The sequence below is a fragment of the Columba livia genome, chromosome 10 (genome assembly GCF_036013475.1).
Source record: "Columba livia isolate bColLiv1 breed racing homer chromosome 10, bColLiv1.pat.W.v2, whole genome shotgun sequence".
Classification (NCBI taxonomy): Eukaryota; Metazoa; Chordata; class Aves; order Columbiformes; family Columbidae; genus Columba; species Columba livia.
The window spans coordinates 7,095,937-7,110,406 of NC_088611.1; the positions used below are offsets into that span (position 1 = coordinate 7,095,937).

The window sequence follows — 14,470 nt, forward strand, 5'->3', positions numbered from 1 at the left end:
ACTGGCCCCAAACCATCACTCTTCCCAGACTGTTTCTCCGGGCTGAAGGTGGCCGGGGTGAATGGGTAGAAGGAGAGATGCTGTTTGCTTGGAAATGATGTGGCTATTGCTGCTTGGCACCTAATAGCACCATTCATCTTTATTTTGCCTCTGGCACAGTGTCCAGCTGGATCTGGCACCCTCTGTCCAGCCCTGCTCACTCTTAATAACCCAGAGGGGCAGCGACTCTTGTAAAACCTTGGCTACAGCGTGCCGGGGGGTGGAATGTCCACCTGGCATTGCAAAAGATGACAAGGAGCCCTGCACACCGAAGGCCCTGGGCAGTAGCAGGGTGCTCTCCCATTGCCCCTAACACCCACAGGTGCACTCTGTCCCCCCACCCTGCCCACAGCCCAGTCCCCAGCTCACATTCTGCAGCTGGTCAAAGGCATACTCGAAGCCAGCCTTGTAGTCGGTCGTGCCCTTGGCCACCATCCCCTGCACGTCCTCCTTGAAGACCTTCTTGTTCCGGATGTTGGCCTGCACCAGGTGCTTGAAGCATGACACTGGCTTTGCCTTCTCATTGAACTGGGAGGCAAAAAGGACAGGAGCAGGTCACAGAAAGGGGACAGGGACCCTAAGGCAGCCCCCAGTGCGCACAAAACACCCACCACACTCAGGTCGCATGGGTGAGAGGTGGCTGGAGCATCCCGTGTCCCATAGCTCAGGGATGGTTGATGCTCAGACCAGGGCTTAGCTTGGGCCAAATCCAGCACAGAGCCACCCAGCACAGGTGCTGGCAGTGGGTGACACCAGCGCAGGGCTCACCTGCACCCCTGCTTCTGCGGGACACCCAGGCTCGTGCAAGCAGCCGTGCCATGTCGTGCCGTGTTGGCAGCAGGAGCAGGTGCTGCCTCTCATGGCTTCATTTGCTGGCAATAGGGCCCATTCATTAGGGGAGCAGTGATCCGGCTAACGGAGCTGGGCCAGACATGTTAATTAATGCCGGCGTGCCTGCAGCCAGACAGGGGAGGGCCACTATGGGCTGATGCACAGATGTGGTGGCATGGCCACTGTGCTGCATGATGTCACTGGCTGGTGACAGACAGGAGGTGGCTGGGATTGTCCTGGGAACAAGTGCCCTGTACTGGGAACAGCTTTTGTTCACTACTACGTACAGCCAAGCCCTGAGTGGCCATTTTCTTGCTGATGTGCAGGTGGGTGGTTAAGAAGAAAGAAGATGGCATTTCTTGCTCTGCAGAGCCCCCCGCCAGGTGGGTCTGGGGGCACACAGCTCCCATGGTGGGGAACTGGGAGCTGTCTGGGGGGCACAGCCCTGTTATCTGCCCAGCGGCACTCACAGAGGCCACATTGACGTAGTCATCATCCGAAAGGGTGTCCAGCATCTCATAGACCGAGGTCTTCATCAGCTTGAGGGTGAGACCGCTCACGCTGCCGCTCCTGGCAGGAGAGAGGGGTGCTGGGGGCTCAGCAGTGAGGGGGCACAGGGGTCCCTCCAGTGCTGTCACACACAGCCTCCCCAGGGCCACTGGTGGGACAGCAGCACCCAGGGAGCTGTGCCACTAGCTCGGCCTGGCTCAGCCCTGCCACGGTCCCCACATGTGTACTCACACGTCCACAATGATGACCATGTCCTTTGGGGAGGAGGCGCCTTGGATGTACCTGTGGGGCACAGAGAGGGGTCAGCGAGATCAACTAATTTTTGGAGGGACCCAGAACCTGTTGGGTGCAGCCCAAGAACAAAGCTCTGCCAGGGCACAGGCAGCCAGAGAGCTGTGCCAAGAGCACCCACAGCGAGGAGTAGGACAAGGCGGTGGTGGGCCAGCAGAGGCGAGGACATGCCACGGCATGGCAGACTGCCAGCGACCTGCCGCACAGTACCGTATCAGCCTAATGAGCTCTAAATGCTAAACTCTTCTATCATCGCTGGCCCTTTTCTGTGTGCTGATTATGCTGACACACACATCCATATTAAGTTGCTATTTACCCCCCTGGTAGCTTCAAAGGCCAGGCTGATTAGGTTATTTTTAGCTACGAGTAGGAAAAATAATAATACTACATAAATCTTCCCCCCTGAAAACAATTAGGGAACCCTTTCTCGCCCCTCGAAGCACGCAGTCCTGCTCCCAGCTCTGTTGTGCCATCCTGGGTGGGACAGCACCGGTGTGGTGCTGAGCACCCATCCTGGCTCTGGGCGCAACCCAGTCTCCTTGCCCCACTGTGCAGGGCCTGATCCTGCTGTGGCTGCAGTCCAAGGGAGGCTCATTATTGGCTTGATCAGGATCAGGCCTGACAATAATTAATTAGTGAGTTATTAGTATCAATTACTCACCATTACTGGGGAGGACTGGAGAAGGGGCAAGCTCTGTTCGCTAATCCCAGGTCCTGATGGTCCCTAATTACAAGTGACTACCTGGGAGGGATGTGGGATGCAGGATGCGGGATGCTGGCAGGTGGGGGCCTCCTGGTGTGGGTGCTGTGTCCCCTCAACACCACCCCTTCATGCTGAGGTGTAGGATGGGCAGGTGGTTGCCTGTGGCCTTCCTGCTGGTTGGCGGGGGCTGGGGGGCTCGGTGTCTGCCCCGCTCCCTGGGGCTGGGCTGCCGGCACAGTGAGGAGCCCAATGAAGATGCTGCCCATACTGGGTTGTGGCAGCACATCCATCTCTGGCTGCTCTGCTCAGATAAACCCCTGGGCTCGGCGGTGGCAGCTGTGGTTAATGGCACCATCCATCACGGGGGCAGGCAGGCCAGTGGTGCTGTGCCCCCCCCCGAGGCTGTGGGCAGGGCTTGGCCCCCACAGGGCCCGGCAGCAGAGCGGTGAGGGCTGTGTGCCATACAGCGCCAGGACAGGGGAGGACGCCAAAGGGGTGTCTTGGCGTTTTGCTGTCCCCCAGCGCAAAGGCTGCTGCTGTTCCATGGCTGGATGGGTGAGTGCATGGCCAGCCTGGCTAGCAGGCAGGTAGCTGAGCTACACACATCAGCAGCCCCCCCGCCCCAAAACAGCCTGTCAGTCCCCTCTCTGCCAGTAACCCACCTGGCTGCCCTGGCAGAGAGCAGTTAATAATTAATAAGGAGCAATCAAAGACAATTAGCCATAGTAGCAGGGCCATTAATTTTCTGACAAGGAGAAGGGGCAGCTCCCGGCGTGGGCAGGGGACGGGCAGAGGGTCGTCCCCCGGGTTTCAGGGCTCCCGAGGTGTGTGCTGGAGACCTGTGCCCGCTGTCCTCCCCGTGCCTGCACTATGAGGCACCAACCACAGGCAGGATGGGGCCACAGCTCCCCCAGTCCTGTGGGCAGCAGCATAATTAGTGCTGCCGAGCTGAGACCTCAGCCTGGGCTGAAGGGATGCGATTCAATCCCGCCTCACTGGGTGAGTGGCAAAATGGCCACTTGTGGCTCTTGCTGACCACAGCCTGGCACCGCCTGCCCATTGCTCTCTCCATCTTCCCAGCTCACTGTTTCTGAGAGCTGACTGTTTTCCCATTTGGATGGGAATTCTGGCTGCGACAGAGTGCTGGCAGCTGCAGGTGGGAGTAAGGTGAGGGGCAGCTTTCCATGCTCGATCTGTATCCAAGGATTTATCCCTCCATCCTTCTCTACCTTCCCAGGAAGTGGGGAGGGGAGAGGGAACCGAGAGCTGCAGCTCAGATGCCCCTGCCTGTGTTATGGTGTCCGTTTGCCAATGCCAACCATGTGTGACATGAAAAGGGGAGGGAGCTGGCTGCTTCCAGCCAGGAAGGGCTGGTGAAATGACCCCCTCTCCACCCTGCACCCCCTTACCAGGGCCGCCTGCGCACGTCGTAGAGGTCGATCTTATTGGGGGCTCTCCACGGGGTGGCTGTGGGGGGAAGGCAGGCGGTGAGCGAGGTGGGGCTGTGCTGGGGCAGGGGACAAGAGGATGCAGGGGACAGGGCAGAAGGATGCCCATGGCCGAGGAAGCAGCAGGCTCTGACAGGGAGCTCACACGGCTGGGCTTTGGCACAGTGCCAGACATGTGCCAGACAGCCCCCAGCACCAGTGCTGGGAGATGCTCGCCCACATCTCACAGCGCGAAGGGACCCCCAGCCAGCCGCCCCCCCACGCACCAGGGTAGTAGCGGGTGACACCGGTGGCACTGCCGAACACCTGCCAGAGCAGGGAGGGATCCTCCTTCCGATTCTCGATGAAGACATCCTCCAGTGCCTGCGTCCAGTTCAGCTCATTGAGGATGACGGTGGCTGTGAGAGACAGAGCCCAGGGTGGGCGGGTGGGTGTGGGGGAGCAGCTGAGCTGCTGTGACAGGGAGCACAGTGTCCCTGTGATGTTGGCAGGTAGGGAGAGGTGGTGTTTCTCCTCTCCCCTTCCCATGGAGGAGTCCACAGGAGCTTTGCAGCTGCTCCCACTGCCCCCTCACTCCCCCAGGGCTCCAGCATCCCTTTGTCCCACTGCTGTCCCTCGTGCACAGAGACTGGAGCCACCCCCAGGGGCTCCCCTGAGCACTTACCATCTCCATCCCCTGGCTCTGGGGCAGGGACAGCCACTGCTGGGAACAGCCAGATTGCCATCTCACCCTCTTCCCAGGAAGACAACATGCCCCTCCTGCCACCGTGCCAGCCCCGCTCCCTGGGGACAGCCACCAGCTGGGAAACCAAGGGGTTGTGTCCCCCAGGGCTGCACAGAGCCTTGCCAGGCTCTGCTCTGCATTACCACTGGCACCCGCACCTGATGCAAAAGCAATTAAGATGCCAGCAAACAGCACTTTTAAATTATTCAGCTATTAAAGCAAAAGATAAGCTGCCGGCAGCCCCAGCCTGTGATTAATCGAGGAGGGCTGGCAGAGCGGGGGGGGGCAGCATGGCCAGGCAGGTATGGAGCTGACTGGCCAGTGCGGGGGCTGCCTCGGTGACAGCGGGACCTCCCTGCACTCACAGGGCCCTTCAGGGCACCCCAAATACCAGGGAGCCCCCCAGCAGCCCATGCTGGGCTGTCCCGGGACTGTGGCGGGAGGAGGCAGCCATGACACTGTAGGCAGGAGTGGGCAGCGGCAGCACCCCGAGGCCAGGCGCTGCTCCTTCCTGGGGACCCTCAATGCATTTTTGGGGTGCAAGAGCTCCCAGGAGCAGGTTCCCTTCTCAGCATTGGGCAGGACAACCAGTGCAGTGCTGCAGGGGAGCCAGTGTGCATTCGAGCTCTGTACTTAGCTCTCCTAATGCTTCCTCCCACACTTGTCCCTCCTTGTAATACACCATGACCACCTGTTCAAGCCTTTGCCACCACCCTGAGGTGCTGCCAGGACACGGGCAGGTTTCACCCAGGGTGAGCCTTGGATCCCTCCATCCCAGCACCGCTGCTGGAGAAGACTTCTTCCCTTGGGCAGCTGTGCCTTCAAACTGTGATTTACTCCATCCCTGTCTCCCGGCCATTCCTCAGCGCTGTGCCCACACACAGCTCTGTTATCTGGGCTCTTAGGACGATCTCTGTCATGGGACACGGTTTTTCACAGTAGAAGGGGCTGCGAGCAGGCTGCCAGGCTCCTGCCTGCCGGGAGCAGCCCGGGCACCATGCTGGGCACCAACACATCCCTGACAGCCTCAGCAGCACCTGCAGACCCAGCCCCACGGCGCCTGTCAGCCACACCGCTCTGGTGTCAAAGGCAGCTACTATACCCTCCCTGCACACAAACTCAGCCCCTATATCATCCTTGAGCACAAATGGAGCTCCTATATCCTCCCTCCGCTTGAATGTAGCCCCCATATTATTCCTGTGAACAAACACAGTTCCAAAACCATCCCTGCAAACAAACGCAGCCCCTATACATCCCTGTGCATGAAAGCTGCCCCTATACCCGCCCTGTGAACATACACAGCCCCTATACCACCCCTGGGTATGGGTGCAGCCCCTACACTATCCCTGCATACAAACTCAGCCCCACACTCTCATGTGCAGAGCGTTGAGCTATTGACCATCGTATGGGAGGTTGTGTCCATGCTCAGGATGGCTCCTGTCCCCCTCCATCGAGGCCAGAGCCGCCAGCGCCCCCATCCCTGTCCCCATCTTGTCCCTGTCCCCATCAGGGTGAGCCCAGCCCCTCCCCAACAGCAAGCGATTGCAGATTTAATTAAAAATGGCACAGTAAATAAAACACATATAGGATGTAATTTGTGTGTGTAGCGAGGGGTGACGGCGGAGGGCGTCTCCACAGTGGTTTAATTAGCTGCCGGGCAGTGATAGTGCCTCTCTGCCGGGCCCGGCTGGGGAGATGCTCCTCAGCCACGGCTCTGCGGGGACTGGCCACGCTTGCCGGTGTCCCCAGCAGAAGAGGGCACACAGGTGGCCCTGTGCCCACACCCCAAACCCGCTCTCTGGGGGGCAGCAGCTACACACCCTGCCCTGCACCCCAGCTTTTCAGATCACCCTGGTGTGGCTGGGCATGGTCTGATCCTTGTGCCCTTGCACCCCTGTGACCATGGCTGTGTCCCCTTACCCTGTATGGGAAGGGGCTTTTGGAGAGTGTCCCCTCCATGGGGACCCTCACAACCCCATCCCCTCTCCCAAATTCCTCTCCAAACAGCTGAGAGTCCCCAGAGCATGTTCATCTCCAATTTGCTCTCATCTCACGGCCAAGCAGGGTGATTAATGTGGCCATGGCAGGGCATCAGCCATGGCATCGGCTGGAGAGCAGGGGTGAGGAGTAATGAATATTTCATCCCACGCAGCCCACCCTGCTTGCCCCCCCCGCGCCATGACGTGCTTCATTAGCTGCCCGGCCTGCACTAGCTGGGCAATAAAACTAATTGCAAATTTCTAATCCACTGCTGCCGCCGCAGCGAAATCATCGCACTGATGCAGCTCTGAGCACAGCCTCGCTGGTAACAAGCCCGTGTACTGGGAAAGCACCACTCAGGGCAGGAAAGCGAGCTCAGCCCCTGTCACCACCATGACCACCCGGGAGCCCTTGGCAAGTGCCACCCATACAAGGGGGTGCCGGGATGCTGGTGGGATGTTGGTGCTCTCAGCAGTGTGGGGTGACAAGGGGCACCCCCCAACAGCAGGGGCTGGGGCTGGGTGCTGGATGCGGCCATGGATGCTGGAAGACGATCTCCAGCCGGGAGCAGTCCCCAGCTCCGTGCAGAGCAGCCACTAGAGGGAAATGGAGACCCACTGTCACCATGTGCCACGGCGGCAGGGTGAGGCAGGAGAGAGCTCTGGAAGCTCAGGGTCTGTGTCACCTCCCGGTGAGGACTGAGAGGTGGTGTGGCAGCTCCAATCTCACCTGTCCATACATCCATCTGTCTGTCCATCCCTCCCTTCTTACTCCTGGGCTGCCTCACTGACCAGGAGCCCCTTTCAGGAGCACCCCGTGCCCTCTGGCAGCACAGAGGCACGGCCACGGGGCTGACACCCCCTGCATGTTCCCAGCAGCGGGTGCTGCCCTGGGGCAGCATAGCACTGTCCTGCAAACACCTTCACTGCCTGCTGGCAGGATTTCACCTGCTTTTGCTCCCTTTTCAGAACCCATCAGCCCAAAGGCAGCGAGGAAGCAGCCCTTCTTTGCCCTCTCCCACCACTCAGTGCCATCTCCTACCAGCTGGGAGCTGACACCTCTATCATTGCTCCCGCACAGAGCTGCTCCATCCCTCTGATTGTCCCTGGCTCCTGCTTTGAACCTCCTCGAGCTTTGCTGAGCCCTTCTACAGGGGTGGTCATGGCCACGTGGGCGCAACTGAGCTCTACCCTCTGCCATAATTATAATTTCTCCTTTGCTCTCCATCCCTCCCTAGCTCCTGACCACTGATTTGCCTCTTGGGCCCTGGCTGAGCTTTTCATAGAATCACAGAATCATTTTGGTTGGAAGAGACCCTCAAGATCATAGAGTCCAACCGTTAACATAACTGAGGCACTAAATCACATCCATAAGAACCTCATCTACATGTCTTTTAAACCCCTCCAGGGATGGTGACTCTACCACCTGCCCAGGCAGACCATTCCAATGCCTGACTACCCTTTCCAGGAAGATGTTTTTCTTAATATCCAATCTAAACCCCCCCTGGCACAACTTGAGGCCATTTCCTCTCATCTTATTATTTGAGGGTCCCTCTGGAGGGACACATCACCTGTGTTCTGACATGGTGACTTTGCCTCTTCTCAGTGCCTGCCTGGCTGGGAACCAGCCTGCCCTGGCACCGAGACCCAGGCGGGACACTCTGGGGTGATGGTCCCTGGGGCTGCAGCACCCCGAACAGGAGAAGTGGAGGCTGAGCCCAAGATGGCAGCATGGAGAGGAGCAGAGCGGGTGAGGGAGGGCACTCACAGCCTTTGTAGATGTCCGTGGGGATCTGCACAGCAGCATATGAATAGTTAACCTTGGTCTTGAAGTTGGCATCATCGGTGAACTCAAGCTTCAAGGAGCTGGACTTCTCCCTCTCAATCTCTTCTCCATCGGGATCGTCCTGGGGAAGGAGAGGAGCATGTGAGGTCACCCAGGGGTGCCAGCCCTGGACACGCGCTGGGAATGCTGCCACCCACAGCCCATTACGAAATGCTCCCCCCACAGAGACCGGCAATGCTGACTCCCATGCTGGATTTGGCTGCGCCAGTGCCAGTGGCACACGGGAGCAGGGCTCAGGAGTGGGTGGGCACAAAGGCAAGCACCAGGTACCGTTGCTTCCCTGGCTTTGGTAATATGGTAAGTATTAAATCAGACAAAAAAAAAAAAAAAACAAAAAAAACAGAACCCCCAAAAAAAGCCTTGAAAATCAATTAGTGGCAAAAGGCAACTATCAAAGAACAAATTAAAACAGAGTGCAGCTTAGCGTTCTGTCAATAAGCAATGCAAACAATATTTAATTATGGTGGAGAGATGGCAAATTCCCCGCTGCCGGTGCTGGAATGCGCTCCCTCACCTCTCCAGCCCTCCTCTCTCCCCAGGGCCTGGCCGCCAGCACGGCATGGGGGCAGAACCCTCAGCAGGCAGGGCTGTGCTGAGCAGTGCAGGCAGGACAGCCGGGGGGCTGCAGGCAGAGCCAGCACAGGGACATGTGGGCAAGTGGGAGGAATGGGGCGGCCTTACTGGGAAAAATCGCCTCCACCATGCCGCCAGGAGCAAAGAAGCCCAGGAGAAGGTGCTGACTCCAGGCTGCTGCATCCTGACATGAGCCCAGCGGCCACGGTTTGCAGCCATTGTGAGATGCTCGGGGTAGAAGGAGGATGAGGATGCAGTATCTGCCCTTTGTGTCCCTGGAACTACATTCCCACTACAGAAGGGCTGAGCATGGAGCTGGCTGCTCCATCCATGGGCAGGGACAGGCAAGAGAGGGGCAGGGATGTGCCAAGCCTGATCTGGTGTGCAGCACGGCTCCAGCTGCCTTCCCATGGCCCTGGCTGTGGAAGTGAGAGGGGCAGGGGTGGCAGGAGAGCAGAAGGGCATCTGGCTGCTGAGCTGCCTGGTGAGGGAGTGAATTCCCCTCGAGGAGCAGCTCGGTGCCTCTCCCTTTGTGGCCCCCATCCAACGAAGTGCCTCTCTGAGCCCATGTAAGGCTGTTATCTGATTGCGGTAGTGGAGATCAGCCCTGCAGAAACGCCAGCAGACATGACTGGAGGTGCGAGCAGCTGCAAGCAGGGCTCTTGCGATGCTCCTGGGAGGGATGCCCCACAATGTCCTATGACAAAGCAACCTGGCACCTGTGGGGACAAGGGGCAGGGGAGGGTCCCATCCTGCTGTCCTTGATGACCCAGTGTGAGCAGCTCTCCCACCAGCCAGGCTCCTCTCTGCAAAACCCAGGGAACAAAAGATCTGAATTCTCATGGGAAAAGTCATGTATTTAAAGGAAAATGATGTGTTTTGGAAATAAACTACAAAGCTTGTTTAAAACCTATCCAAGCTTCCTCCTTGTTTCCCCTGCGCAGATGACACTGAGATACCACCACCCTTATGCCAGCTCCAGCCAGCCACTAAGGTGGTGACATTCCCCTGACATTGTGAGGGGTGGCCAAAGCATTCGCCACAGCTCAGGAGAGTAACAGGATTGACATGCGATGTTTGGGCTTTAATTCCAGCCAATGGATTGTGAGTGTAAACACGCGCCCAAGCTCGTACCCGTGTGGGGGCTCCAGCTGCCCAGAAAGATGCTGAACTCAATTAAAGCTGCAGTAGCCAAGCAGGAGGTGGGCAGGGACCTTCCCCACCTTTCCTAAGCCATATTGCCAAGATTGAAATCCAGATTATGCTCTTAATTTCATGTAAATTCAGAGAAAAGGCACAAAACTGACTGCTGGACCCTCTGCAAAGGTGCGATGTGTGCCAGGCTGTGGGCTCACTGGAAAGCAGGTCCAACCCCAAACCTGCCACTAACATGGGGCTCTGGGTCCCTGGGGAAAGTGACTGCACACATAATAGTTTGTCCCTGCCAAACTCTCTGAGCACCAGCTGGTGATTTAGAGGCACCTGCTGAAAACAGGTTTTAGACAGGATGCAGCCGTGTACCTGAGGGCAACTACAGCACCAAAAACTACTTTGGTGCCTAACTCCTTTATTTCTAAGCCCAGCAAAGTCCTGGTGACACCTCCCTGTCCCTCACCTTCTCAAATCATCAGGGCACCCTGCCTGGGTCCAGCCCATCCTGCTCCTCTGTTTATCTTTATTCCATTTTATCACCCACTTCTAAGGGGCTGATTTGTATTCTGCCAGGTTGGGCGCTGTCTGGCTGCGCTCATTCACGTAGCTGTAAAGAGGCACGTGTATAGATCTCAGAGACAAATATACAGCTATCTATACGTGGGACACTTCATGCATCACTGACACCTGCATGGCAAACAGACCTGAGAAAAGAGCTGATGTTATCCCAGCTACATTTATCCTTTATCCTCAAATCTCCCGACCTCAATCGAGTTATTCCTGCGTAAGACAGGCTGAATTTGGCCCCTGAAATGGGGTCATTTCCACCCAGATGAAGGCAGGTAAAACCAGGGAGTGCTGGGAGCATCTTGGTGCTAGGTTTGGGCTACATGGAGGCACCTTGGGAAGGCTGGAGGAAGAAAATCAGCATTTAATTTATATTAGAGCAAAGGAGAAGATGCTTCAGGTTCTGCAGGATTTACACTGGTTTAACTGCGAGCATCTCAGCAGGCCCCCAGCCAGATTTTGCAGCATTTCTCATCATTACATTTCAAAAGAACTTGGAAACATCTATTTATCTGTTACAATATGTACGACGTAACACAAATAGATGCTACAGTTTGAATATATTATTTGCTACACACCATTAGAAATCGACTCCATGGTAATATATCAATATTATATGTATTTATTGCTTCAGCAAGAAGTCATCACATGCCAAGAGCTTTTGCCACCTCCAGTGCTTTAGCAGCTGGGTTGCCAGTCACAACATTTTCTCTTGAGTTTCCTAAAATGATGGAAGGGGGCAAAACCCAGAGATGCCCCAACACCCAGTGAGCACCAGTGGCACCATGCAACAGCTTTACTGGAGGCTGCCACGCTCTCAACAAGTACCTGCCCTCATCACATCCAGATGGTGCTGGCTGAGGGGAGCACAAGGACTGCCAGGGGGTCCCCAATAGTGCTGGGGTCTGGAGCTGTGGCTGAAGTGGGGATGGGACCTGGTGAAGCAGTGATGCCTTGGCCAGGCAGCTCCTGCGGATGCAGACACCCCCGTTCATCACTCATCTCCATGGGAACGAGCCGTCACAGCTGATGATGACGGCTGAACCGACAGCACCGATGACACACGTGTGGCTGATCCAGCTCGCAGTGGCCGCGATGGGCTGCTGGCTGGGTGTTCGCAACTCTGGAGAAGCCGAGGAACTGCAGCCTCCCTCCACTGTGCTCCCCCCGGTACCTCTGGCACCTGCAGAGCTCCTGCCACCCCCCAGCAGCATTCCTGCACCCCACCTCCTGCCCCTCACATGCCCCAGCAAGAATATAGCGCACTGAGATCCCAACACATCCTTTTCAATTTCCCAGGGACACTCATCCATGCTAAGTCCAGAAAAGTCAGTGAAATATTCACATCAACATGCCGTGATTGCTACTAATAATGAATATAAATGCCAGCCCCCAGCCCCCTGGCTGAGAAACTCCAGACTCATGCAAAAAGGCCTTTCTCCTTCTTAAATATCTCAGCTTTTCCTGAAATGCGGCAATTTAACGCCAGGGAGGGAGACGGTGTGTTCTCCAGCCACGTTCCTGCTTTTATAGCAGCCCAGGTTATAAATAACAATCAGCCTCTCCCGCCAGCCTGCTCCCCTATCCCCCTTCACTTTTTTTAATCTTTGCCAAAGGTACTGTTTAGAGATCTTTCTAGACCATTTATTTTTAAATTACCAGCCAGAGGAGAGAAGAAGGGAAAAAAAAATAAAAAAAATAAAAGAAAAAAGGCAAAAGAAAGAAACTTCTGGGGCTGATAGCTTATCAGGAGGAAATCCAAATGTCACATTAGTGGAGAAAGTTGGAAGATTAAATTTTCCAACACCCTTCATCTGCTGCTGACATTTTGGGGCTTTTTTTTCCCTCCTCCCTCTCCTCAGTGCAGCTCCTGAGCGGGGACCAGTGCCGGAGGGTGCTGAGGCTGGCGTCACTGTCACCCCACAGGGACCTCGAGCAGGTGGGTGGGTGCTGGGGGGCTGAGCTCGGGGTGCGCCCTACCAACACCTGCAACCTGCCTGCAGGAGAGAAGCAATGATGTTTGGTTTGGAGGGGACAAAACGACATGATCCCACTTCTCATCACTTGCAGAGAGGACAGGGACAAGCGCCAGGGCTTGCACAGTGTCCCCAGGGATGGCTGCCAGGCCCTGATGGATGCTGTAATGCCACAAGGTACAGCTCCCCGACCACAGGAGGAGAAGCAAGAGCAAAACCTCTTCTCTGCCGCTTTACAGCCTGGGAACCAACAGCTCCTGGCTGATGTGAAGCAGAAAATGAAGCCCGTACCATGGTCCTGGGCAAGGCTCCACTAGCTCCCACCAGAGAATGGCACATCCCAGGGGATTTTGGCCTCAGTTGTGACTTAAGCATCATCCCCTGCCATGAACACACTACTAAAGATGGAAAATCGCTTTATTTCTGCGTTGTTCTGCCTGTGATACCCGTGTGATCAGCGTGCATCTGCTGATTTAAACACTTCTCCCTGGATAAACCCCATAGCCCTTGCTAGGGGAGAAAGGTGAAAACTTTGCTTTTGCAAACATTTTGAGAGCCTTGGGGAACTCCAGGAACATTTTCTGATGTTCTCGTTTGTTAAAAACCACTTGGAAATCCAAAATCTGTTTAGAAAGATAGTGGAGCTGAGGTGCAAGCAAAATGAATTGGAAGCTCATTTCTTTCTTACCATAAAGCTGGCGTAAAGGCTTGTGAATAAGCCCCAGTTAGGTTGAATAGGCATTGTCCATCAGAACTAACTCAATTTCAGCTAGATCCTGCTCTATTTAAATACAAAAATTGAAGCTAAGCGAAGAAAAGATGGAAAGAGGGGTATTTAGTTCCATTCAGACCTTCAGGTATCATCTCCCTCCTTTCTTATTTTAGCATCTCCTTTTCTCTTCATTATTTTTGCTGGAATTAAATTTGCTGGGATTTCACTGGGATGCAGCAACTGTGTTGATGGGGAAGTGCCCTTTCTGCTGAACCCACAAACCTCAGGCAAGAGCACACTCCCAATTTTGCTTGATTTTTCCCCAGAGGAGGAATGAAGCTGGTGAGGCTGGTGATGGATTTGCAAGGCTGCTCCTCCCTGATGACACTCCACCTCCCTTGGGGAAGGGCTGGGGACCACGCTGTGGTACATGGTGTCTCCCAGGTGTCCCATGTACTGGGGGGCTTGGTGGGCACAGCTCTGAGGTGGAGATGCCTCCTATTTCCTAATCCTGCCTAACATGACCAGGGATGTGCCCCTCACCTGTAGAAATGTCTCAAGCCACAGCCAACAGCCAGGAGTTGGCAGCTCCCATCGCCACTGCTGACACCAGCTGGGTACCAGCAGCCGGGATCAGCCAAGGTAACACTGGGCATGGGGGCATCCAGCTCCTCTGTCCCCTCCCTGGCCTGATGGATGCATCTGTCCTGCCACTCATGCCCTGGGAAAGGACCTGCCCTGCCCCCCAGGTTGTCTCCTTCTACATTGACCAGCAGCCAGTTTTTATGCTGCTTCTATCCAAAATCTGCTTTAATGCTTTTTAAGCGCATTAGCTACACCCTCTCTGGAGAGGCCATGGAGAGCAGGATACTCCTCTCCCTCCCTTGGCACCTTCTCCCTGGCTTGGAAAGGGACAGGAGATGTCCTCTGCTCCGAATGAACAGGACTCTGAGCAGGGGGACCTGCTTGGGAAAGCCGGGATTCCTCCCTTTTGGTCCCAGCACCTCCCCAACAGCTCTGTCCCACCTCCAAGACTCTCTGTGGCTCTGGCGGCTTCCCCTGACAAGGAGTGTTCCTGCTGCCACCAGCTGGGGACAATGACACTGGTGTTTTCTCAGT

At 56.0% G+C, this 14,470-nt stretch overlaps 1 protein-coding gene across 2 annotated transcripts in view; it reads right to left on the reverse strand.

Annotated features, from left to right (window-relative positions):
• CACNA2D2 (calcium voltage-gated channel auxiliary subunit alpha2delta 2) overlaps positions 1-14,470 on the reverse strand; it is a 217,923-nt gene that overhangs the window by 18,184 nt on the left and 185,269 nt on the right. For both annotated transcript variants that reach the window (XM_065075143.1, XM_065075144.1), the window contains exons 6-11: positions 8,294-8,432; positions 4,089-4,220; positions 3,784-3,841; positions 1,612-1,662; positions 1,341-1,440; positions 409-567 (exon numbers count right to left, since the gene is read on the reverse strand). In XM_065075143.1, coding sequence (XP_064931215.1) covers positions 409-567; positions 1,341-1,440; positions 1,612-1,662; positions 3,784-3,841; positions 4,089-4,220; positions 8,294-8,432 — 639 coding nt within the window. The remainder of the gene's footprint in view (positions 1-408; positions 568-1,340; positions 1,441-1,611; positions 1,663-3,783; positions 3,842-4,088; positions 4,221-8,293; positions 8,433-14,470) is intronic.